This window comes from Carassius auratus, linkage group LG36F (genome assembly GCF_003368295.1).
Source record: "Carassius auratus strain Wakin linkage group LG36F, ASM336829v1, whole genome shotgun sequence".
NCBI classification, from domain to species: domain Eukaryota; kingdom Metazoa; phylum Chordata; class Actinopteri; order Cypriniformes; family Cyprinidae; genus Carassius; species Carassius auratus.
Window position 1 is genome coordinate 1,024,721 of NC_039295.1, and position 27,469 is coordinate 1,052,189.

A 27,469-nucleotide genomic window follows, 5' to 3' on the forward strand; every position below is an offset into this window, starting at 1 on the left:
TCTCCTCCTGGAAATAATGACCTCACACCTAAACAGAATTCATCCAGGAAAGGAGGGTGGGCCATGGAGGAGCAGGAAGTACTGGAGACCACCTGAAATTATAGATAAAGCCTCCATGGCCATAACAAGGGAGCTAGGAACACAGGAAATAGAGGAGTTAGGATCCACATGTGTGGCTGTGATGAAGGAACTATTAGAACAGGAGATTTGATCGACCTCTGTGGCATAGGTACCCAGAAGTCACACAATCATGGAGTGTGTGGTGCAGACTTGACTGAGGTGACGAGGTGATTGAAGGCAGGTGTGTGTACAGGGGGGAGTCACGAAGGGTGCTGGGAAATGTAGTGAAGCGGTGACAGGTGACTGTGACATCTAGTTTCTTTTTTGTTTTAAATTACCTCAGCTTAAGTGCTTTCTCTTTCTTGACAAATTAAACACAGGGCTCAACAGTAAAATTTATAACACTAAAAAATACATGTAAATGTATCATTTAAAATATTATATAATATAATTATACATAATTGTAAAATTATTTATGAATTATATATTTTTACATGAATTATGTTTTTTCATTAAACGCTAAGTTTAAAATTTGCATTAACATATCATAATATATCACATGATATTAAAAGTATTAAAGATATTAAAATACTGCCATCTTGGAAATTCCAAAACAAGTTTTTTTTTTTTTACTTTTACAACAGGAATGCTTAGAAAATCAAAAGTTTAATTTTAAAAATGAAAATAAATTGTTACAAAATAACATAAAAAGGCATGAACATGTTGGAGCCAAGTCTTCAGGAGCTGGTTTGAGCGAGCTGAATTCCCAACTAGAAATCTTTCTTAATTCTGTTCCAGTCTCTCCACCCACTGCTTCCTGTCAGCTCACCATTTTATGTATTAAAGGACCAAAATAAAAACTATCAAAAAATTTGAAGAATGTAAAACACTGAAAACACCTGATCCTCTCATTCTGGTGAATGCTTGTTGTTAGCTCAGAAGTACACACAGGAAATGATGATTAGGGAAGGATTCTAATATCATCCCTATAAGTAATGTATCCATCCGATTAGAGATACAACACAGTATGATCCTGTAATACGCTTTCTGAGCCTGAATGAACACCAGAGGGAAATGACCGAGAGCACGGTCTCTTCTGTCTCAGCTGTCACTCACCCACTGGTCCTTTCTGATTGGTGAAGATCACGGTACGGTTCGTGCCATCCGTGTTGGCCATGCTGATGTTATTTCCATCAGTCCAGTACAGTTTCCTGGACATGAGACAGTTAAGAAAAGAAGAATGTTAAGCAGGTTTTATCCTTTCACCAAACATTCAACTTAATTAATCAGAATTAAACTGAAATCACAATATTGCCTTGTGTGATTATAAAATCATGATTTCATTATTTAAGCAGCATGTGCTGAGTGCTTCATATCAATGATAGTAAAACAATAAACATGGTGCATGTTTCACTTGCAGGTTTGATTTATTTTAAAAAATATATATATAATAATGGGTGACTATTTCACTCCATGATTTTACTGCATTTCATTACATGCTTTACTGCCACCAGCGTGATAGACAATGACAAAGAACAATGAGAAAAAGCAGTTTGGGCCCTATGCCCATTTAAAAACCCATGTGAAAATTTCGCTGCATATATTTTTCACTTTCATGCAAAAACAATCAAATGGAAACTTTCCTAAAGCCTATACTCCATGTCATTTTGTCTTCCAGTAAAAATAAGAAAACCAGAGTGTATGTGGTTGCATCCTGTTTTCCTGCCTTTAGGAAGTGGGATGTGTTCTTGTGTTAGTGTTCTGGGGTAAATGTCACTAGTGTTTGTGGCACGTGTGGACTCACCCCAGTATGGGATGCAGCACGAGGCAGTGGGGTTTGTCCAGGCCCTGAATAACAGCGTTCTTGAAGGAGCCGTCCAGTCTGGCGACGTTGATCTGTTTCTTATTGCCATCATAGCTGGTCCAGAAGAGATTCCGTGACACCCAATCCACGGCCAGACCATGTGCGTTGGGAATATCTGATCACACGCAAGACACACCAAATAACCATTTCCAGATATGAATTCTTTAAATCAACATAATCAGATGAAAGACAAAGAAATCTAAACATTCATGCATTTCCACAGGGTTAAACATCTGGATGAAGAGAAAAGGATGGTAATATGTGAGTCATTATTTCATCGTAAAACCCAACATGTCTGTAATTTGGTTTTGAGGGCTGTGCTAATTTTACTTACACAGCACTCTCTAAAACCACACTTGACTGTAAACACGACAGCAGTTCTGCACTGTACACGATGACAATAACTAGATTTAACAACAACATCCTCATATTCTAAGCTCTTGTGTAAATTATGGGATTGAACTCAATGGGATAGTTCGCCAAAATCTGACATTGCTGTCATCATTTATTTGCACTCATTTCAATGTTTTATTTTATTTATTTTATTTTTTTATCTTGTAGTTGACATAATGACAGACTTCTGAGAAACACAAAAACATGATATATATATATTTTTAAATAGTTTAACTTTTTGTCCATGTAATGAAATTCAGTGGGGTCCAACACAACACTGGCTTGCACTGTATGAACAAAAAACACTAAGACATTCTTCAGAATATATACTTTCTGTGATCCACAGAAGAAAGAATGTCGTACAGATTATACAGAAGCATCTGTCATTTCGACAACCATGATTTGGTTGAAGATGTTCCTCTCAATTGAGCAAACTGGTTATAGTATTTGAATATTCATACAGTATTCATATACTACAGTATATAAAGCCAAGTATGCTTTTATTCCCACAGAATAACTAGTTACAATTACATTTGGACTGTGATAACAATCAATCATAACCAGCTTCTGCTTTGAAATGTAAACTTTTTAACCTGAACTTCTCAAAAGTAATTCTTTTTTTTTTTTTTTTTTTTTTTTTTTTTTTTTTTTAGTATTTGAAAGTCTCTTCCGCACATCACGGCAAATGTATTTATATGACAAAAAAATACAGTAAATATATTATACATTTTAAAAAAATTAAAATATGTGAATCCTGTACGTTGTAAATGGTAATTTATCCCTGTGGTCAAAGCTGTATTTTCAGCATCATTCCTTCAGTCCTCAGTGTCACATGATCTTCAGAAATCATTTCTGATTATTATCAAAGTTGAAAGATGTGCTGCTGAATATTTTTGCGGAAACTGTCATATATGTTATTTATTATTATTATTATTTTAATGGAGAGAGAGTTCAAAAGAACCGCATTTATTTGAAACAGAAATATTTTGTTGCATTATAAATGCATTTACTGTGACTTTAGGCTAATTTAATTTACCTTGCTTAATGAAAGCATAAATTTCTTAAAAAAAACTAAAAACATACTGACCCCCAACTTTTGAAAGATAGTGCTTTAAAATTAAACTTCTGATTACACAAAATGTAATTATGTGCTAGTCTGGTAATGCTGGGAACAGCTTGTGTAGCAGTGAACATCAACTGCAGGACATTACATGCAATTAAGTGTCCAGCAAAGTGCATTTCTAAAATATTCATCCCATGTAGCAAATCCACTAGCAAAAGAACAAAGTAATTACAAAACCTAACGAATAAAAGCACTGTTTGAAGCAGTTATTTTCAACTGCTTGAACTCCACTGAAACTGAAGTCAGACTGAATGAACGCTGTACCTGCAGACACCACCGTCTCTATTCCTGTGCCGTTGATGAAGGCTCTCTTGATGGTCTGAGTCCGAACATCAGACCAATAGATGCGCTTCTCCAGAGCGTCGTAATCCACAACCGTGACGTTGTCGATGTCAGGGACGGTGAAGGAGATGATGTAGTTGTAGTATGGATTATAGATGTCCACTCCTCTTATCTCAATCTGACGGGCGTACAGCAGGAACTGACGTGACTCTGGAAGAGACACAGAGACACCCGTCATGACTGGGGCCAAAAACGAGAGGAATCAAACCTGACATAAGGTCACAGTGAAGAAAGATTCCCCGGTGGTAATCAATGTCAGCAGGCTTGACTATCCATATGGGAATGTCAACCTAAAACATAAATCTATTAATTATAAGAAAGGATGATACATTTGTGTGTCTAGAATCTTTTAAGCACTCTGCACTGAAAGAAAAACAAGCAATTAACAATGCATTTTCAGTTGATAGAAATTTCCTACAGCCCTAAAAACAAAAAAAATGCCAATATATGCCCTAATTTTACAGAATGTCTTAGGGTGTGATTGGAGTTTTAGTAAGGAGCAGCAGAGATAAATGGCCTTTCTTCAAAGTTCAAATTGAGTTTTATATTATTATTTATTATTGTTATTATTATTTTATTTATCATGTTTGAAAGTGCAGGCTTTCTGAAGCAAAGATATATGATAAATGTGATCCAGTGTATATTGTAACGGTCCCAGGGTTTTTGACATACCAAACTAATGTCATAAAGCGTGTTAACAAATTTGATGAATATGCAAAAATGGACATGAGGCTATAACCCCACAATGTTCTAGCAGATTCTGACCAAACTTGAGTACATGAGTAGTTTTGGCACAGCACCACCTACTAGTAAAAAAAAGGAAATTTCTGCTTATAACTTCTGAAAAGACCAAAAATCATAAGGTCTCGTTAGATTCAGAACATACGGAGTCCCACATGACACGCAGGAAAAAATATAAGGCTAAATCGTGTGCACGATTTACTAATTCATTCCCTCAATGTCCTAAATGTGCACACGATTACTATAGCATTCCCTCGATTTATAAATTTTGCACACAATTTACTAATTTGTTCCCTCAATTTGCTAAATCGTGCAAATGATTTAGCAATTCGAGCGAACGCAATAGTAAATCGAGGGAACGCAATAGTAATCGTGCAAGTTTTAGTAGATTGAGAGAACTAATTAGTAAATCGTGTGCACAATTTATTTATTTTTTCTTGCATGTCATGTGCGGGGCTCCGTAGGAACACCAGTACCAGGATTGGATAATTAAAGACAGTTCCTTAGCTCTTAATTTGACCTTAATTTTGCTTGACCACTTAATTGTTGCTTGCATCTATATTTATATTTGAATTAATCATTTCAGTTAACAAGAAAATATTTGTAATAGTTTTAGTTTGAATTAAAATGATCTCTGTTTGTTTTAATCCATGCAGAACTCTATCAAGAAACCCATTCCAGATTCCATCAGGTTGTGAATGAATCAGAAGACGAGCTCTAGTTTATACCGTAGCAGGTGTGGTTGTCCTCACTCAGTCTCATGAGGTGTGGGCAGGCACAGGAGAACGTCTGATGGTAGTTGATCAAGCACAGGTGAGAACATGGGCCCAAACCACCGTTAGCAGCACACGGGTTCGGCGCTGGAGAGAGATGACAGGCGGTGAAGTATTGAGCTTTATTGTGTCATTACCACCTTCAAATGAATTGCCACCACCAAGAAACCAAACCAGCTGAGACAGGAACCAATGAAAGACTAATGCAGAAGAATTGGCCGAGATTTGTGCATATTTGAATGATTCATGATCTGTATCTATGCAGTTTGATAAGGGTAGGATGTATGAAAAAGTAAGTAAGAATAAGAAATCCAAAGGTTATGGGTTCAAAGCAGATAGTGGATCCTTTGAAAGCATGTCCAAACCAATTCATCTCGTGTGTCTGCTCCTGTCAGACATGAATAAATGGATGTCTGCCTCAATAAAATGAAGTCGCTGAGCTAAACTGTCATGACAAGTTTATTCACATATTGCTTTATTATGCGCCAAACACCATCAACACATGTGTCCATCAAGTGACTGGCTCCTCCCTCAATTTGACCTATGATCTTTCAATTAATAAAACAATTACAATCACAAACCAGTTAAGCTCAAACCCGGCCAAACAGGGCTGGAACGATACATGTACTGGTACCAAACTATCACAGTCTCGAGTCCCACAGAGGTGCTCCGGAAGGATAAAAGGAGGATCAGTGAAAGATGAGAGGACTAGGCCTGGACTTTATTTTGTGAGGGGCTGTCACACAATTTTAAGTTGTGTGTTCATTTTATTATTATTACATTTTGTTTAAGTGTTCGCTGGGTCCCGTCTCCTCCTTCGACACCAATGTAGAAAATATATTTGAACAAAATGAAATTAAAGTGGCATCCCCTCGTTGGACGACACACAAAAGAAAAAATAGAGTGTAGGCCTGGTCCTCTCTCCTTTTATCCTTCCAGAGCTCCTCCATGGGACGGGACCAGTGAGTGGCGCGGGTGCACCGTTCCCACGTCTCTCGGCCCCACCCCTTCATCATATGAACACTCACTATAAAAACAAATATTGGGCTTTTGTAAAATAAAGAAAACTAGGATATCACTTTATGCCATTTTGAACAAATTAAGCATGTCACAAAAATTAACTGAAACTCAGCATAAATAGGCTACGTTTTTCCCCTTGTTTATCTGTAAACTAAATCAAATATATTTCAAGAATTTATTCCTTATATGTACATGTACTGCAGATTATATATATATTTAACATAACATACTAATATTTTGTATTTTCACATTTAGGTTGAAAAAAATATAATTTGTACCACTGTCTGTTCAAAATAAATGAAAAGAAAGTAGATTTTTTTAGTTTTGACCCCTGAACAGAGGTACATACCGACCCGTGACATCTGTGTACCATTCCACCCCTAGGAGTTAGCATATTATTTTTCAGTTTTATGTAGACATTCAGCACTGTTATAGATATGACCAATGTAATCTTCAGGATGAGAGGTTTGCATTTAACTGGTTTGGGGAAAAAATCCATGCCTTTGGAATCCATTAGAATCAAGCATTTTGTATCAGATACTCTTAAAATTAAATAATCTATTAAAAAATCCTGTAGTGGTACTATACAGTACATTAACGGTATTAGATGGTAATAACTTTGATACATACCACTGTGAAATAGCCATTAGTAACATCGCTATCAAAGTAACTTTAAAATAAAGTTTGAAGATTACCTTGCGGTTGTCTAGATGGGTGGTACACCTGCAGGTCGAAAGGTTGCGTGTTTGTTCTCTGAACCACAGTGACATTATTTCCAGTCCATTTGTTGGCCTTGGCCAGTGTGTTTGTGCGCCAGTCTGTCCAGTAAACCTCTCCTCCATACATCGTCACAGCGAACGGATGCGAGAGATACTCATGTCCTCTGAGCACCTCGATCAGTCCCGACCCGTCATACTTGGCTGAATAGATCGCATCAGATCTGAGACACAAGACATAAATAATTAATGTATATGGTCATTTCTGATCAAGATCTGTCAACACAGAGTCAAGATGTACCTACATAGTATTTCTTCAAATGCGGTTGTCACTACCTGCATTTCCAGGAGTCCATTCAGTTGTAGAATGCGTTAAATTACTGCCGGAAATGACTGAATTGCAGGTGTACAGAACAGCCGAATTTATCGGCAGTATGTACGTTCATGAGTCTTCAAATGTTACCTGGCATCTATCCACAGAATTCGGCGCTCCAGATAGTCCACAGTTAGTCCATTGGGCCATCCTCCACTGCCCGTCTCCTTGTGAATGGTGCGCCTGCCATGTCCACTCATGGATGCAGCCTCTATTCTGGGCATTGTGGCATCCCAGTCTGTCCAGAAAAGGATTCTGCAGAATCAAAGGACAGATGATTTTTTAATGCTGCTGTCAAAAGTGTTCTGGTGCCAGCATTCTTTATAGAGCTTGTATTCTTCTGTTGTTTGGAAATGGGCAGAATCAACGTTCTTTAGAATTTGTTTGTATTTGCAACAACGTAAATTATTTCCATTTCCATTTTTCAGTTTTATTCTTGGGTGAAATACTCCTTTAAGAGCACTTGAAACATTCAAAATCAAAAAGTGATTATACAGTGAGATCACTTGAAAACAAAGTACAACAATTATCCAGAAATAAGCACCTAAACAGGAATCTTAAAACATTGTTGTGATCAGCTATGTTCCCCTTGACCTACTTTTATGTGCATTTTGGAATATCACATAATAAAATGCTGGATGGAAACGCTATAATCCAGACCATCCACAGAACATAAATTCTATAAGAAAATAAGATAACATGACCGCGTTCCATCTGCATGCTCTGACGCTTGTCATTTATTGTATGCAAACATTATTAAATACAGTGCCTTTTCCCACTGCAGCAAATCTTTTATTCTTTGTGATATTTAGATAAGTTAATCAGGAAGTGACGTGTTTATACAATATTCCAATTTTGCACATACCTTTCTTTTGAATATAAAAATTGTTAGATGAACTTTTTTTTTTTTTTTTGGTTTTAAAATTAAACATTTTAAATAATGTTTAGTACCTTTGTGTCAACAAGAAATTAAATTAAATATAAATGATGAAAAATTTAAACCTACACAAATGAAGATGAAAAATGTTGCTTGGCTACCTAAAGTTAAATGTACCTACTAAAATATATAAATTCAGAATAGTATAGAAATATATCAAAAATAATATTAAATAGCACATAACAAATTTGATAAAACCTAAATTAAATTTAAAATGAAACCTGAAAATTGGAACCTAAAAATGAGATCTAATTCAAAATATTAATAAAAAAACAAAGTGTGGCCGCTGGTGCGAGTGCTACTGAGCTTCATGAAGGAGCTCCGGAAGGAAAGCAAGATGAAATGATCATGAGTTTGTAATAAATGAAAGTTTATGAAAGTTTCTGTTTATTTTGAGTCTCCTTCTTCCTGTATCTATCAACCATCCTACAATTACATAATCAATACTACAATAACACAATATCCTGATGAGGCTCAATACAAGTTTCAGAAGTATTGAACTAATAATGATGGGCTGCTCACCCCTCTCTGGGGTCCAGGGCGATGGCCCGCGGATGCTCCACATCTCCAGCTAGTAGAGTGGTGCGCATGGTCCCGTCCAGTTTGGCCACTTCGATCTGATCTAGGTTGCTCTCCACCCAGTAGATGTTTCCGGCGATCCAGTCTACAGCCAGACCCTCAGGAGTAGCTAATCCATACTGGATCACCACGTCAAAACTGGTCAGCGCTGCTGTGTGAAATAAAAACAGAAGAAAGAGAGGGCAACACAGAAAACATATGTATGGAAACATTCTTTTTTACCTAACTATTAGTACATTGAAAAGATCCATATTATGATTATGCATGTGTTCATTGTCTGAATTCATCGTGGAAAAATTAAAAAGTCCTGAAATTCATACATTTTAAAACACCAGAATTGATATATATACTGTACATATAACTTACCACCATTCTCTGACAGCTTTCCACGGTAAATTTTGTCCTCAACAACATCAGTCCAGTAGAGCGAGCTCTCGTTGAGGTGGAAGTCGAGTGCGATGGTGTTCCTCAGGCCTGGCACCAACACGCTGAACTCTCCTTTGTGAAGATCAATCCGTCGAATCTCATGACGGTTGGAGAAGATGATGAAGGGTTTAAATGGATCTGGAAAAACAATGGACTCACTGAAAGAATGCCATAACTCATGACTCGCTTAAGTAAGGGCCAAAGCTCTATCATTTTCCAACATCATCTGTTCCACAACATGTCTGTAAAATGAGGTGAGAGAGGCAATCCCATACACGCCTGTGACATTACCTCTGTTTATATAAAATGTTTTTATTTCTGAAAGGAATGTGAAATACGTCCAGCAATACATAATTCATCGTTTGATTGGCTCAGTGGGCTGCTGTGCCTCTTCCTGTCACAGTAAATCTTCAACCCCACCTCCTTCTTCTGGCATTTGCATTCTTTCATTACAAAAATAAACCACCTATTATACCGCTGAACAGTTCCTCGCCATTCTCTGCGTTTGTTCTGTCACACACCAAATCTTAAACTAAAACCTTCTTTGTAGGAAAACAAAATCACGTCTAGTCACACTATCTAGTCTAGTTTTCACAATCCTTACCCTAACCTATTCATTTTTATCTGTTTGTGGATATATTTTGGGATACTGGATATTTTCAAACAATTATCAATCCAAGACCATTTCAAAATCTTTTGTTTTTCCATTTTATGTATGCATGCATGCATTACTTTATTTTCCAGCATCAGTGCTTATTCCAGAAAAAAGGGAAAAAGCATTTCTGAAGGCCAAAATGAAACAAAGGCGAAAAACAAAACCATTAATTTCAGATTTCACAGTTTTAACATAAACCTGTGAGACTTATAAGACTAAATGTAAGACTAACAAATATGCATTACATTTAAAAAAAAAAAAAAAAAGCCTTCACATCTTTTAGTAGGCTTTGGGCGAGCTGATCTCACCTGTGCTCCTGCAGCTCTCCATGTCAGGCTCGAGGGCCCAGCCATCATAGCAGGAACATTTCACATTGAACTTGTCCTGTTCACAGCGCTGGCTGCACTTCAGGTGTTTGGCACAGAAGCCCTGGATCTGACACGTTTTATTATCGTTGCCCAGTTCCATTCCCAGTGGGCACGAGCACAGAATGCCCTCACCCGGGGCCACTGTACAGTTATGACTGCAGCCACCATTGTCCAGAGAACACAGATCTAAACCAAGAAACAATGCCGTTAAATGGTCAAATCCTAGGATGAAACATTAACATTATGATGCCTAACCACCCCCAACACAAACAAATGTCACTCAAAATATAGATGTGATTGTTTGTTCATCGCAGTTTAATCACTGTAATGATAATAATGAGCTGAACTAATTGATGCACACACAGAGAGAGATCAGAGATTGCACTGTGCACACAGAAACATCCACGAGCATAGTAACCTGTGACTTTTATTAATAAAAGAGCTTCAATGCTGAATTATTTCTCAGCAACAAGGGCAAATAGCTGTTTTTGAAGTAACTAAACTCACAGCTTCATTGTTTGTAGAGAGAGATACACGTGCAACTCTTTCTGTCTGTCTCTAGCTGTAAATTACCATTTATGAGAAAAAAGTCAATCAATAACAGTATCAGGCACCAGTAATTACTTCATCCATGTACTGATAGTGTGAGTTTCAGTCTGCACTCATTGAATACCATCTCGAGGTGCACTGAGCCTCATGTAACAGTGATAAATCTTACCACAGAGTTTCTCATCTGAACCATCAGGACAGTCGTCTTTGCCATCACACAGTTTCTCAGCAGGCAGACAAATATTGGTGTCATTAGCACACACGTGATGGGAGAGTTTACACACCAGCGCCTCACAGTTATCTTCATCAGAGTTATCTTCACAATCGCTGTCACCATCGCATACCCAAGCCTTACTGATACACCGCGCTACGTAACAAACACACACAAGATATGCCTGTTAGCATGACAACTGACACAAGTCACACTGATCATGTGAACAATGAAATCTGGGAAAGAGCTCATCTTCATACATTATAAGGTGAATCATTCTTTTTTTATTTAAATCATCAAATAAATAAGTGTTGAAGCAATTTTGAATGATGACCTAATTGATTCGGTCAGTTCTTTTTAGAAATAAGTAAATAAAATATCTGAATAAACTTCTATTATAAACTGAAAACCCTGCAATAGATTAAAAGAGAGAGGACATTTTATAAGAATGTTTTATTATTGTCTCACCTCACTTAATTCAGAAAAAAATTACCAAGATTGTGATGATTATGAACCATTCACTCATAAACTAAGTCTACTCATGGATCACTGAATCTCAAGATAAGACAGAATCAGTTTTCTGATTGCTCTGAGAATATCAGACCATTAAATTGAACAAATAACATATAATTTCGTCATCATTACCAGAATCCTTGCAGCCAAACTTTACTGCTGGATCACACATGTGTGTTACACCCTCGCAGTTCTTCTCATCGCTCAGATCCATGCAGTCAGTGTCTCCATCACACCGCCATCGAAGGGGAATACACAATCCATCCACACGACACTGGAACTCATCTGTGTGACAGCCACCAGGAGGACGGGTTGCTGTGGACAGGAAAAAGAAGAATTAAATAGAGATTGTATGGCAATATTTGAAGTATAAACAACTACACAATCCTTAGGTTCATAATTTTCATACAAGATACTTGGTAACAGTATACACTCTTCAAAAGATCCCAGAGAGCTTAACCTGTAGAGAAGGAGTGTTTGAATCATATGAAAAAACATGGGTGTACCTCAGGGTTCTGTGCTTGGCCCTTTCCTTTTTATTAGTGCACACCACATCACAAGGACCTATTCCTATCAGTACTACACCAACAGCTCAGTTTGAATGTCATTTCCATTTCCAACTTAGTGAAGACAGAGCCCCTCATCTTCCCAGCTAGCTAGCAATTGTACATTACATCACTTCAACAGCAAGAAGTGAGCTCTGAAATTTGGGATAACATTTCTATAGCAAAGTATCACAGTAAGATTTGAGTTCTACAATGTCTGGAACTTTATTAATACAATTTCCTAATATTTCCCCGTAGTTTAACTGTTACATTCAGATCCCTGTCAGTTTTCTTTAATTCACATGTATTGTGTGACTTCTGTTTCTGTTTCCTTAGGATTAGCGCTGAAAAGATTAATTGACTTACTCGATTAACTCGATTACAAAAATTCCTAGAGGCAAAAACTCTGCCTCAAAGCCTCATTAAATTCCTATGATGCACACTATATGCGCAGGGATCTGATTCACACAGACCATTGTTCAATGTTCAGGAAGCACACCATGGTGTGTGATACATTTTGAATGCGATGGCAGAGAGTAAAGATGTCCATAAACCGCAGAGAATGTCTAAAGTTTGGGATCATTACATTCTTAAAAAAGAAGAGAACAAGGTGCAATGTGTCTACCGCAAAGTAGACCTGGCATTCCACAGCATTACGACTTCAATAATTCAGCATCTGAACCGAAAACATCCACTCCATGCTGTTTCACCAAGCATCGCTGAAAACACAGCCTAAGCCTATACATAGATGTTCGCTGATTTTAATCCCATACTGTATTTGTAGCGATGTCGTGATGCAGTTTAACTAGATATGATGTTTAGCTTTGATGTTTTTAAGTAGTAAATGTATTCACATTCAATTGCAAGAGAGTATAGCCTAAAAAAAGAACCCCTTCACACACACACACACACACACACACACAAACTGCAATGAAGCAACTGGCCTGACTGGGACGTCACTCTTCCTCATGCACAGCACGCGTGCACACGCACACTCACACACACACACACACACACACACACAAAGGTTACTAGGTTAACCATAGCAAATTGGCTCACCCCAGAAATTATATATGTTAGTAGCTTAATGATAAATGCTGCAGGTGTAGAAATCTACTGTTTAAAAACACACACAACAAATGTATCTGATTAATCGATTAAGTGCTAGATTAATCGATTACAAAAAGAATCAATAGCTCCAGCACTACTTAAGATGCATCACTTGAATTGTTATATTCTTTATTTGTTATTCACTTTGAATAAAAATTAACAACGGTTAACACTGTGAGTCATCTGAAGACAAATACAACTGTTATTGGGGTGGTTGTGTGAAATGTTTTTTTATTTAATTTTTTAGCATTAATCTTTTTTTTAAATCATTATCACCCTGTAATATGGATCATATCTGACTCCGGAACTAACTGAACCACTGGCAAAGACGTTTATCCCCATGGGAGAGAGAAGTCTATATTTGGGTAAAAATAGGTGTGGTGTATATGAATGCTTGGATTCCTAATTAACATGTAATCTGTAATAGTAAAAACCTCACACCATGACTTACAAAGAGCAGCACTATATCAAAGCCTAAGAGACACGTATATGGTGAGAAACAGCTTAAGTTTCATGAATCTGGTCCTGGAGCACACATAACGCTGTATATTTGAGATGTTTTCTATTTGGATCACTGTCCAATGAAAGAAGAATGAATGAAGGTTCTTACACTATACATTTTGCTTTAAGAAAATTAACTATGGTTTTATTATAGTAAAGTGTAGTAGCTATGTTTTTTTAGCAGATTGATTTCCTTTTGTATATAACCACACTTTTACTAAAAATAACAAATATATGGTTAAACTCTGGATAGTGTAGCAAAAACATGGTTAATTTGGTTTTACCATGGTTATCCTACAGAAACTACTGTATATATATATATATATATATATATATATTTGGTTTTATTTGTGATAAATCCATTTTTAAAGTTAATTTTTGTAAGGTAAGGTTTTTTGGTGCAAAGCTTCCTGGTATCATCTGACCAAAATGAATGAATGAATACATGAACAGACAGACAGACAGACATATATATATAGAGATAGATCTCTGTGTATTCTGTGTATATTTGTTTTGCCTGGAGTTCCTTTATGAGAGATGACTCTTTCTAAACAGTGCGCTAGGAGTTTGGTGTAGCTCTCACTTCCTGGCAATTGAACCAAAAGCAGGTGCTGCTTAAACATCCAACAGCTTTCATAATATTTTCCATTCCTACTTCAACACATTGATGCCGCCTGAGAATTAATCCAAAAGAAGGCAGCACAATTTTGTTGTCTAGTGTTGCATGGTGTGTCATGAACTCACCCTGGTTAGTGCAGTTGGCGTGGGTCTCGTCGCTGTAGTCACCGCAGTCGTTGTCTCCGTCACAGGTCCAGTAGTCAGGTATACAGCGACCGCTGTTACATTTAAACTGAGCGCTGGAGCATGAATGACTGCAGCCGGCTTCATCACTGTTGTCACCACAGTCATTGTCTGCAAGAGGTTCAATTGCCAAATATATGCTATCAACATCCAAAATTTAAAGTAAGCCATGTTTTAAAGTACATCATCAGCCAAAGGTTTGAACACGTTTATGATCATAATAAACTTGTTGATATAACAAATTTTCATTGAAATTAGTTTTGCAGAAAAATACTTGGGATCCCAACATTGGTTAAATGCATCCCAGAATGCCTCACAAAGTTAAGAGAATGAACAGATTTTTTTGAGATGTAATATAAGATTGTTTGGAATTATTTTCGGTCACTACATAATTCCCATACTATAATTTGTGTCGTTCAAATTATCTTTAATATACTTTATTAAAGTAAATATAATTTATAATAGCAAAGATATAAAAAAGGTGTATCCAAACTTTTGACTGAAACTAAAAACTAGGTACTTTTAATACTTTACTAATTTAAAAGTAGCAGAAATGATGGGAAATATTTTTCCCAGATATACTTGTCCATGAGAGCTACAGGCTATGATTTAATACAAACCATTTATAATACAAATATGCAAACAATATAGGCTGAAATATGAGTATTCACATCAATACAATGTAGTAAATGTGGCAACTTTTCTTTAGAAACAGATTTCACAGTTAACAATTTGCAACAAAAAAAAATGAATAATAAATATCACAGAAACTGCATAGATCACACATGCACCATTGGGAATAAACACTGGTTAATATTTAATAATAGTCTATTCTTATAGATGTTACCAGAGATGTTAGTTAAAGGGAGATGGCCAGCGGCTTGCTAGCTTATTTACTTATATTTATTTTATTATTAATATTATTATTATTATATTTGTACTATTGCGGGGCAGGCTTTTTCCATAATGTAAGACATGTCTTAGAAATAATGAATTGCTGCAGAAATTTTAGACTTTTCCACAGCCTTAAATGTGTATGAAAATCCTGTTCAGACCTTATTATATTGTTATAACACAAGTAAATTTATGGTGCATGTTGATCTATGCACTAACCGGTCGGTTTCGGACAATTGAACTCATCAGAGCCATCCCCACAATCCTTTTCTGCAACACACAGCCCATGTGACACAGGGGGAGGGGCAAATGGTCAAGAGAAGAGGACATGACGTTACACAAAAGACACATGAAATGATCAACAAAGACAAATGAGGGAAATCTGTTGAAACAGTGCAACAGACACAAAAAAACGAAAGAGATGAGAAGATGTCAGCAGCTCACCGTTATCACAGCGCCAGTTGATGTTGATACAGCGTCCGTTATTGCAGGTGAACTGAGTGAGCGGGAAACAGGTCGGGTATGCTGACAACACAAACATCATTATGAATAATCAATAAACAAATAACAATAACTAAAACTCCTTATCCCATATAACCAAAAGCATAATGAAGAATAATAATAATTAAATGAAACAGTAGTATTTCAAGTGCAAGTTTTTGTTGCATGTTGCATGTATATAATACAAGTATGACATAGTGAATTAATGCATTAAAAGGTTCATTTCACAAAGATTCATATAATCTTTTTTGATTATTTACATTGCCTCATCAGTATGTGTTTCACACAATAAAATAGCAGTAACAGTATAAGAGCTGTAGTAAATAAAATGGCAATAATAATATTATTAATAGTTATAATAGGAAGGTTTGATTTTAATTGATCAAAGATCAATTTTCTTTGCGACATGAGCCATTACACTGATAAACGAAATAGATATATTTCTAAATGTTGTTAACATTTACAAAATGCAAATGTATAAAATGAATACATTCATAAAATGTCAATCATTTCTTGAAACTGAATCTGACAAAACCTTCTCTGAACTAGTTTTTCTAAAAGTATTACATGCATAGTAATGGTCAAATGTATAAATATTAATAAACTGCCATCAGCATAAAGGGGCATCATTTACCGCAGGATACAGGCTCATCAGAGCGGTCCCCGCAGTCATCATCCAGGTCACATGTCCAGGAGATGGGAATACAGCGGCCACTGGCGCACGAGAATTGATTGGGAGGACAAGTCCGAGCTGCAACAGAGAATTCACAGAATTCTTCTTCTTTTTTTCTTTTTCTTTTTTCCAAATTTAAAAGCAGCAGATATAAACATGAAAATGTATAGTCCTTATCTTCCAAGAATTTAAATCCATTTTCCACTGCTTTTCTGTGGAAATAATTAATCTTCAATATATCTGCAATGACATATTGCTTTTGTAGAACATATGTACCTTGGTGTTTTTTTGTTTTGTTTTTTTTTTTTTGAAAAAAATCTGTTTCACAAGCATTTGTAGTGTAATATTTCTGGACTTCTTATGCATACAAAAATCTTACTGCATTGTTATAGTTGTGAATGTTTGTAAGTATAAACTGATTTTAAGATTAACCTAACTGAATTTACATGGCACAAGCTGATTGGCCTCTCCTGGAGTGTCATTTCCTGCAGCTGTTAGCTCAACCCCAGTTAAACACATGAACCTGCTTATCAAGGCCTTCGGACTCGCTAGAAACTTCTAGGCAAGCGTGTTGGAGCCGACTGGAGCTACAATCTGATGAAGCACGAATGGACACCCTTTATTTAAATTCAATGTTTGCTGTAAGTTGTTCCTTCTTAAGTATTCTCTGGAAACCCTCCACCTCCCCAGCTCCACATGTCTAGAACTGCTATGTGATTTACATAAGCCTGTTATGCATATTCATGCAGTGTGTAGCAGAACTACATAAAAAAAAAAAAATACATTAACAGTTTTTATGTCCATTAACATGTTGAAATAATTCCAGATAATTTTAAAGACTGAAATATGGGCCTAAATATTGCACTTGAATGTTACAAATATGTCTGAACAGAAAAGAAAAATATGTTTTCAAACCATTTCCTTCTTTTTCCCCCCAACTCAGTTTCCAAGTTAATTACGACATTTTATCTAAATATATATTTTTATGCAATGGCTCTATTGCAGTCTAGAATTACTTGCAAATGCAGCATCATAGTCAGCCATATCCTTAAAACAGATGTAGTCTAAATTAAAGAGTGCAAACCAAACAATTCAGCCATGAAGTAAAATATAGCACAACAGTTTGACGAAGAGCCCAGAACTACATCAGATATACCATGTGAGATAAACTCTATATTTATACATGGCTGTCTAGATAACATTTCAGCTGTCTCAGCATTTAGGAGAAGGTCATGACAGAACATCACAACTCAAATCAGCCAAAGAAACAATTTCAGCTTGCCTTCCAGATGGCATTCGTATAATTTGAAGATGACAGCTGAAGTTCCAATTATCAGTGTGATTAATGTCGATTTAAACTTAGAGACTTCATGTCTGAGATAAACCAAATTTGTTGGACCTTTGTGTGTGTGTGCATTTAAAGTGCACTACAAAAGAAGCATTTCTTGGGCGACTAGGATTTTATTTCTATGGTATTGTACAGGGAAAGCTTTGGCCATAGTGAAACTTCATTGCTCCACCTAATTGCATATTACACAGTAAATGTTCGGATTTTGGATTGCAGTGTGAACTAAAAAAAAGCCCAGTTAGGACACACTGTAAAAAGGCATTTATCATCAGGTAGTAGGGCTAGATTCTGATTGCTAGTCTTTGAACTGAATTGGGAATCAATTCCAAATTGTTGTTTTCAATTCTTTAATTGGATGAAACGTTAATCTCCAATCTTGTAACTACATTATATAACGGCTTACCTCCTTCTGATTTATTGATTGTTATTAATTAATTGCACCTACTATCACTTTAGATATTATTCTGGAGTGACGCACAAAACCTTCCACTGTGGAGTTTATGAGCGTTTACTTAATTATAGGAAACTTCTCCAAGACATAGGCTAATTCATATTTTTCAGTCCATTGTCAGTTACCAATGACTCAGAAATTAGAAATTCATTGTTTTAGGAATGTAATCCCTGCCATTCATTTGGGATAGTCATGACATAAAACATTTTATTGATTTATATAAAAAAGGTAAATTCTGGGCATTTCAGTTGTCAAATGAAGTGCATTTTAAAATAGGTTCCACAGGGCAAAGCACACCGCAGAAACACTTATTGACATCAAAGTTGCCAAAATACAATCAAAACAGATTGAATCTTTGGACTTTATCTGTATAATGTCATAGTGCTGCAAATTCAGATTACAGTGTGTACCTGAGCATGTGGTGTTAGACTCATCTTCATCATTGCCGCAGTCGTTGTCTCCATCACAAAGCCAACGCATTGGGATACAGCGGTTATTTTGACACTTAAAGCGGTCTGCAGGGCATGTGTGCTGATCTACAGATGGACAAACAATAAGCACTGTATGTGTTTGGTAGCTTGACACAAGGAGGGAGTTTTGAGTTAAACATGAGTGTGTTCTCACGGCACAGTTCAGCCGCCTCGTCGCTGTTGTCCAGACAGTCATTATCCCCGTCACATTTCCAGCGGTCTTGAATACAGCGGTTATTCTTACAGGCGAACTCTCCCGGCTGACACTGCGGAGGGGGAATGTAAGACGGGTTGGCTGTAGAGAAACACACACACACAGAATGTAAATAAGTCTGCTGAAAGCCAGGCTCTTTGAAAAGAAACATCTGAAGAGTTTCTGTTTCAAATATTCAGATACAGAAACCAAACCGCTTGGTGTTCAATTCAGCTGATTGTATCAACAGTCAGTCACAAGATAAACCCTAGAAACAATGCATTATCTGCCAGTATGATTGAGCAGCTGGCACAAACAGATTTGTTTCAGCTCAGCAAGCGTTTCTTGCTTTGTTCTTTGTCAGGACTGAATGAACTCTTATCCTGCTGTATTCCTCACATCTCTCACCTGGGTCACTCTGAATGGAGGTTTCTAGCATTGTGATTTCCTCAGCACTACTTAATCCTCTTGTGAACCAATCTTTAAAAGCCATTTTCAACCATTCATGGTACAAAGTTACATGCAAACCACCATAGTTAATTACCTTTGATACCTAAATTAGAAGTGTTGCAACATGCAGGCTTTGACAATAATGCAATTGTTTAAAAAATGAAACAAATGCTACTCATATGATAATATCGTTATTAATCCAGGACTACTGCCTGTCTTCCAGCATATTACGCGGCAGTACTAAAATATTGTTTGCTACCTGTCATAAAATGGAGAAGAACAAGTAGAAGAAGATGACGCAATCTGCCACGTATTTCAGAAGATGAGAGACTTCAAAAAAGATGGGTTGTTAAACCCCTAAGTATGCAAGAAGTGGTGTTTAAGAGTACTTTTTTTTTTTTTTGTACAATTATGGTTAAAAGTCATATTTTGGATGTGATTCATTGGCCAAAACAATGCAAAAGAGGAATTTGACTGACATCATAGCATTTTTCTTTTCAAAACAGATATCCCAATAATATTCTTATTGTAATTATTTGGGCAACAATAATAATGTTACAAACATTTTAAACTTTCAAATGGATACATTTGGAAATGCATTTATGATGGACACCAGAGTGAATAAATCTAAAGATAGTTTGTGTGTTGTAGTGTGATTATTTTTATAAAATTAAGATGCATGTTTAGTAGGAGATCCGATGTGGCAAGATCTGACTGGTCTCGCGAGAACGTTATGATATCCTCCCAGACCTTTCAAGTATATTTGGATTACACTGGCCCTTTCACCAGTAGTGGTATGTAAGATCATTTTTGTTAACATCAGGCAAGTGGACTAATGATAAGCAGGAAAATTACACAGTCTAGTTTGTATCCAGTCATAAAAACATAATTCACAGTTTTGCAAGGAATGTCACAGAAATGTCATGCTAAAACAGAATTAGGTAACAATAATAAATATAAAATAATATAGTGAGAAAAAAAATTCATAGGGCCCTAAACTTGTAATTTTTGTTAAACTTTTAATAAATTGATGTGAAAATGTATACGTTTCATGATTTTAATTAATAAGACAAGCTTTTAATTGATAAAATTTAATTTAACTATTAATTCAAACTGGAAAAAATAAACAATAAAGCCATAAAGAATAATCAAAACGGAAAAATTGTTTTTTAGAAAAATTTAATAAAACGGAATTTAGGAAAACATCTAATGAATTTCATAGGGCCCTAACTATCCCTTAGCCTTGCTGCGCCCCCCAGTTTGGGAACCACTGATTAATTATTTTAAATTGATAAATCATGTTTATTACATATATATATATATATATATATATATATATATATATATATATATATATATATATATATATATGCTTCACTTCCTGCTTAAAGGGATATTTGTGTTAAGAATTTATGTGCAATTACTTGTCAGTTGAGTTTGTGGCAAAACCTTGTGCAGTGTTTACATGATGTTTATTACTTCATAAAATTAACAAAAATGTTTAATTTCATAAAGTTGATTTCAAAATGCACCAAAAATTTTTGTTTGCATTTAGTGTTTTTCAGTTGAATAAAAGACAAAGTTTTCCCTATATATTTCATCATTGAATATTTATTTTAAAAAAAAAAGTTTTAAAATCTTGTCTCGTCTCATTCTCGTGAACCCAGTCTTGTGTCTCGTCTCATGGGATAAGTGTCTCATCACACCCCTAATGTTTAGTTACCGGTGTTTGGAATAACACTGTTTAAAAGAACGACGTTAGGTAACAATGTTATTTTTTTAGTAACGGGGTAATCTAATTAATTACATTTCCCATCGTTACAACGCCGTTAACATTACTGGACGTTAAATGCGGTGCGTTACTATGCATTGATTGAATAAACTGTATAATCCGAACGCACCCCTGGTTCACACAGCTAGTGAGGAGGTGGGCTGAGATAAGATATTATGATTGGCTAAGGCAGAGTCATGTGTTTCATGGTAGCCAATCAGAGCCAGTGTCTTTACACACATGCCAGCACAGGTGCCAGTGGCCAAACACACACACACACACACACGCAACAACTAAACAGAGATTCACAGCAGCAGCAGAGATGGCGAGTTAGGAGTAATCCTATGAAAAGTTGGCATTTTCAAGGTGAAGATATAAGCACTACTTAAAATTCATTGTGGTCAAAGGCAAGAATGTGCATGTAATGTGTACATTATGTCCAGGAGCGAAGACTTCAACATCCGTTGTAAGCAACTCTAATTTAATGAAGCATCTCACAATGACACACGCATCTGCAAAGCTAGAGGCCAAAAACACTTTTCTTACAAATATAATCCTTGAAGTGCAGGATAAAACTCTTGCTGTCTGTTGACGTGCAATAAATATCGAAAGTTATGTACGAACACCTGTCTGTTCAACATTTCAACAAAAAATACAAATTCTTTGACATATAGACCTTTTTCATGGAACGCGAAATTACCCATATGCTTTGCGCGTACGCGTATGTAGGATGCTTCGAACTTCCGGTTCGCAACTAGATGCGTTTAATTAGCCGTTTACAGCGTTTTTGGACCGCTCTGAAACCACAGTTGTAATCGGTTTTACTTACTTTTAACGTCCATAATGTCAACAAGCAACGGTAACATTAGTTCGCGGTGGCAGCATGGCCAAGGCTATTTAACAAAAACCGTAAACAATGTAACTTTGTCTGTTCCACATCCTACGAAGTTGACCAGCGCCACCTCCTGGTTTGATGATATGAAACAATGGCCAGCAGTCACATATGTTGACATATTCAATTATCTTGTTTTGTCTGAGGGCGTGGATGGCGAGGAACTTAGAAATTATAAAAGTACCAAAGCATACAGTTATCTACACAGTAACAAAATTGGACGAATTCTTTGCCATAAACATCAGCAGTTCACATTACTGAAAGCGGAGGTAGAGCCGAGTCAGGCTATTAATAAACCAAATCACATCGCGTGGGTTATGTTACAAAATAACGGAGTAGTGGAAACAGCTGGATGCTCCTGTGTAGCTGGTCCTGGCAGGTCTTGTAGTCATGCTGCTGCTGTGTTGTGGAAGGTGGGTATTTATAAATACAGCAAAACTTCTAATGTAGCTAAACGCAAACCTAACAATACTAGGGGGTAATAATATGGCAAAACACCTGTCCACTACAAGGACTGACTGCGTGATAAAATGTAAAGACTTATTTTTAGAGCAATATTTAACCAGTTATACATTTCAGTTATAACTAAATTGTTTAGCTCTAAAAAAAGTGCTTATGGTAATGTATTGTTAATAATAAAGTAAACAATATGTTCTGGTTTTTGAAAGGTGCAAAATGCAGTGGTCAGTGGTATGACAGGGCTATCTTGCACTGATGAGCAGTGTAGGTGGAATGCAGGAACCAGAAGAAACCTTGAACAGAAAAGAATCAGTCAGATGACCTTTAGACGTCACAAAGCTGAGGATGTACATGGTGCCTCTTCAACAAGGGAGGGAGAAAGGCTACCATCTACACCAAGCTATGACACACATCAAGACTTCAGGGAGAGAGTCAGTTCTTCAGCCACAAAACCACTTTTTGAATTAAAAAACAGTCTTTTGGAAAAATGCTACACTGCCAGTGTATCAGTGCAAGGAGATGACACTGAGAGCTTAGAAGTCCACCAGCCACATGGAGAGACTTTGACTTGCTGTAAATGTAAAGCATTTTACAGCAAATACATAGAACTGAACTTTGACCAGGCAGCTGAATTGGAGATGCAAACACAAAATCAGAGTTTGTCAGAGGTGTGGCATAGTGCAAGACAGCCTAGGATCACTGCTAGTTCAGCTAAAAGTGTACCAGTGCGAGCAACAACAAATCCTGATAAATTCATGAGAGAGCATCTCTTTCCTACCTTTCGGGGTAATGCGGCTACAAAGTATGGAAATGAGAAAGAGGCAATAGCTTGTAGCTTTCTGGTAGAAAAAGGTCTACAGGTCTCCCACTCAGGTATCAGGGTCAGCCTGGCAGAACCATGGCTGTCTGCAAGCCCTGATGGCATAATAAATGGTATGGAACTACTGGAAATAAAGTGTCCCGTTCCCAAGAACAACACCACCTCTCTAGCAGACCATTTCACCATAAATAATAGTGACATCAAATTGGTTGATGGCAAGCCTGAATTACAGAAGAACGGAGTCAGGGGCTTCTACAGGCAAATACAATTAGGCATGTTTTGTACAGGGCTGAGAATGGCAAAACTGTTTGTCTGGTCTCCAAAGGAACACATTCTGATAAATGTACCATACGATGCAGAGTATTTAACAGACCAGGTTACTCGACTAAGAGGCTTTTACTTCTCAGTGATGCTTCCTAGAGTAGTGGATGAATTCACTGCTGGACGACTCAAACTGAATGACAAATACTTACATATAGTCAAAAAGGCTTAACCTACTGGTGAACAAAGATTAACCGTTTTAAAAACTGTACAGATGCTGACATGGAGGAGAAATTATTTTTATTGGGTCAAGGCAAGTTTCAATTTTTTTTTATGTATTTGATATTTTCTTGTTTACAGGGTTTACACTTGGAAAGTCTTGTGTGTAATTTATTTTTATTAGATTAAAGTGTATATATGTACATAGCACAAGGAAACAGAATACACACTGAGATGGATTTTTGAGAAGTTCCAATGTCAAGTATTGTTATTAAACACATTTATACATATATGTACATGACTAATGCAGCAGTGTGAGCATCAGATGAAAAGTTAATCCAGAAATGAAAATCTTGTCATTATTTTCTCACCGTCATGTCAGTCCAAACTTGTATAGTTTTTTTTTTCTTCTGATGAACATTGATTTATTTTGGAGAATGTTGGTAACCGGACAGTTGATGGTAACCATTGACTTCATAGTGGAAAAAAAAGACTATGGAAGTCTGATTACTATCAACTGTCTGGTAACCAACATTCTCCAAAATAAATCATGAGGGAGAGTTAATGAAGACAACATTTCATTTTAAAATAACTTATTTATCTGCTTCACGGATCAGATCACCACGCAAATTCACTAAAGCTGCACATATACGCAGAATTTTATCTATCTTTGGCATAAGGGTGATAGGCAAGGTTTGTGATAACACCTTGTATACTTTCAGTCTCCTAATTGCACGTTCAACATGTATCCTTACATTTGCAATCCTGCGGCTACATGTGACTTTTTCTTCTGTTAGCTGCATTTTGTTGGCAAAGTGAGGAATTATCATATTGACTTTTCTTTCAAACAACAAGTCTCTAATCAAAAAACCCCTGTCCACCATCACTTCATCTCCTGGATGGAGGTATTCGAGAATGCCAGAATCACACGTGATGAATTTGTCACTACAGCGTCCCCCATATGCTGCAGATATAAACATTACTAGACCACATGGTGCAATAGCCACTAAATACTTGATGGTGTTGCAAGCATAGTAGTGGCTGTATGATTCAGACCTTGAGTCTAGGTTCCCTGGTCTTTGGACTTCACTTTCACTGCAGTCTAAGATACAGGTAACATTAGGGTAATGTTGCTTGTATGCCTCTGGTGTTGTGGCCCTGATTGTTTCTTTGGGGAGCCATGGTATCAGTTCCTTCAAGACTGCAGCCATGGTGTCAATCCAAAAAGAAATTATCCTGCTCACTTGACTCACTGATATACAGAATCGAATGGCAAGATCTTCTATCAACAGGTTTAATTTCAGCTTCATTAGTGTGAGCAAGATTTGCTGTTCAATTTCAGTCTGGTAAGCCAGATTCTCATGGGGACGTAGAACAGCTACAAGGGTATGAAATGTGTGGAGAGGGAGCCCAGTGTAGAGATTTGAGTCATAGTCATTCATCAGAGTTAGAGGCTTGAATGTATCACACTGCGTTGACTGGTTTACATAAGTTATACTGTGTTGTCTCTTAATATAACAATGCTCCTCGAAGATGTGGTCTTCCCACTGTGTTCCAACAGAGGTAAAGGTTTTTGATGTACAGCTGCTGTCATCAACATCTGTTTGCTTGGGACTGGGGACAGATGCAAGACTCTCTTCTACAGGTTTCATTTCATCCATTCCATGCTGCTCTGGGTTAACACCAGCTCCTGTAAATACAGAAAAGGCATTATACAGTGAAGCATCTAAAATCATATGGGTTATTATATGGTACAGGGTGAGTTTCTATTTTTAGAAAATGGTTAATTACAAAAAATGTATTAACTAATTAATTTTAGGATATAAAATGAAGAATTTTGGTTTAGCACTAACACACTTTTAATTGGCAATGTATGAAAGACAAAATGCTGACTTTCCAAATTTTGTAAACCAAAATGAGTTTATGAACAACTACTTTTAGGTATTATTTTGTTAAATGTTGTGATTTTGAGCTGCAATATGGTGAACTCTACACTGAAAGAAACTGACACTGAAACACTGATATCAGTGCCTTTGTTTTGTCTCAAGATGCTTACCAGTAATGTAATTTCTAAGGCGCGTTTATAAAAAATAAAATAAAATAAAAAAACTTTAAAGTCCTGATTGAACTATGGCCCAATCCTGGCTTAGTTTAAGCCCTGTCTGTAAAACCAAGCCTTAAGGTCCTATACATTTACAGCTGGTAAAATAATCAAATATATACATGAGTCAGAATAATTCAATTAATGAGCCGATTCTATAAATATGTTTTATAAACCAGTGCTCATTTTGTGATTATCATATTTGATAACACTGAAACTACTGCAACAAAATTTAGTTTTCATAACACATACATTAATGCTGAATAGATATTAAATATTGAATACACTTTAAATGCTGAATGAAACGCTGGTCTCTTAAAAATGTTTAAATACACATCATGAGAACTTGGTCTTCTTACATACTAAAATGATTGTATCATAAGCTGCATCTTTTCCATTAATTGTGCAGACCTAATAGCACGTTAGCCGTGTAAATAACGTAAATATTCTCACCTTCGTCCGGCCACGTTCGTCGTCTTCTCTTCTTACTTAATGGACGATCATATCCAAGCCAAAGTTCAGGATATGGATTTTCTTTCGTTGGTTGTCTGTCCACAAAGTGGAATGAGCATACATGGACGTTACGAGGCGGGCATTTCAAATTAAGTGCTGCGAGCCAATGTCTTTTACCGTCGTCGTCAGATGGCATCTTGTGCAATTTAAATGGTCTTGGGCATTTACATTCTGCTCTTATTGTTGGCTTGTGATCATAACACTCTTGATCAAGAAAATTTTTGAGCTTCCTATAGCTGTTGTGACAGCCTTTAGCAGCACAAAATTTCCCAGAGCCTCCGCGATTCGCCATTACACTAACGTAACTTGACAGTTGGTATACGGATTAACGGAAGTTCGAAGCATCCCACAGGAAGTCACTCGCCGCTATGGCGCCCTCCATGGACAAGCGAAGAAAAAGGTCTATAGCAACTTTAAAAATAAAAAAAAACAGTAACGCAAATAGTTACTTTCCCTGGTAACGAGTTACTTTTATTATTCAGTTACTAACTCAGTTACTTTTAGTGAGTAATAGTGAGTAATTATAACTAATTACTTTTTTAAAGTAACGTTCCCAACAGTGTTAGTTACAAAACAGTCTTTGTGAATCCTGTCCACATTCATAATGCTGGCAAAGATTAAAGACAGCATTACGCTGAATTGCAATTTTGTGTGCGACATGGGTGCACCAGTGAGTGGTGGGATGTTTTGCTAGTCTACGTTACCTTTACAGCTGGTGTTGTCTGCTGGATCCAGTAATTGGTCCTCAGCGCAGGCACATGACCTGCCAGTGGGAGTGGCCAAACACAGACTACTACAGCCGCCGTTATTGGCTCTACACGCATTACTTCCTGCGATGAATGCATGTAGGGAT

At 36.7% G+C, this 27,469-nt stretch overlaps 2 protein-coding genes across 7 annotated transcripts in view; both read right to left on the minus strand.

The window, feature by feature from the left end:
- The window catches only part of lrp1aa (low density lipoprotein receptor-related protein 1Aa), a 160,757-nt gene that overhangs the window by 73,425 nt on the left and 59,863 nt on the right, over positions 1-27,469 (minus strand). For 3 of the 6 annotated variants that reach the window (XM_026240770.1, XM_026240769.1, XM_026240768.1), the window contains exons 15-31: positions 27,321-27,446; positions 19,092-19,232; positions 18,878-19,003; positions 16,630-16,746; positions 15,939-16,019; positions 14,544-14,711; positions 11,776-11,958; positions 11,089-11,286; positions 10,311-10,556; positions 9,288-9,485; positions 8,865-9,069; positions 7,496-7,660; positions 7,012-7,256; positions 5,252-5,383; positions 3,705-3,932; positions 1,865-2,039; positions 1,177-1,271 (exon numbers count right to left, since the gene is read on the minus strand). In XM_026240770.1, the coding sequence (XP_026096555.1) occupies positions 1,177-1,271; positions 1,865-2,039; positions 3,705-3,932; positions 5,252-5,383; positions 7,012-7,256; positions 7,496-7,660; positions 8,865-9,069; positions 9,288-9,485; positions 10,311-10,556; positions 11,089-11,286; positions 11,776-11,958; positions 14,544-14,711; positions 15,939-16,019; positions 16,630-16,746; positions 18,878-19,003; positions 19,092-19,232; positions 27,321-27,446 (2,829 nt within the window). Of the gene's footprint in view, positions 1-1,176; positions 1,272-1,864; positions 2,040-3,704; positions 3,933-5,251; positions 5,384-7,011; positions 7,257-7,495; positions 7,661-8,864; positions 9,073-9,287; positions 9,486-10,310; positions 10,557-11,088; positions 11,287-11,775; positions 11,959-14,543; positions 14,712-15,713; positions 15,765-15,938; positions 16,020-16,629; positions 16,747-18,877; positions 19,004-19,091; positions 19,233-27,320; positions 27,447-27,469 lie in introns of all 6 variants that reach the window. The other 3 variants (XM_026240764.1, XM_026240765.1, XM_026240766.1) reach the window with 2 other exon arrangements.
- LOC113068137 (uncharacterized) lies at positions 24,566-27,109 on the minus strand. Its single transcript, XM_026240771.1, has 2 exons — positions 26,557-27,109; positions 24,566-25,692 (listed from the first exon to the last, which is right to left on the minus strand). The coding sequence occupies exons 1-2, from the start codon at positions 26,906-26,908 to the stop codon at positions 24,596-24,598; spliced, it is 1,449 nt and encodes a 482-aa protein (XP_026096556.1). The 5' UTR covers positions 26,909-27,109; the 3' UTR covers positions 24,566-24,595.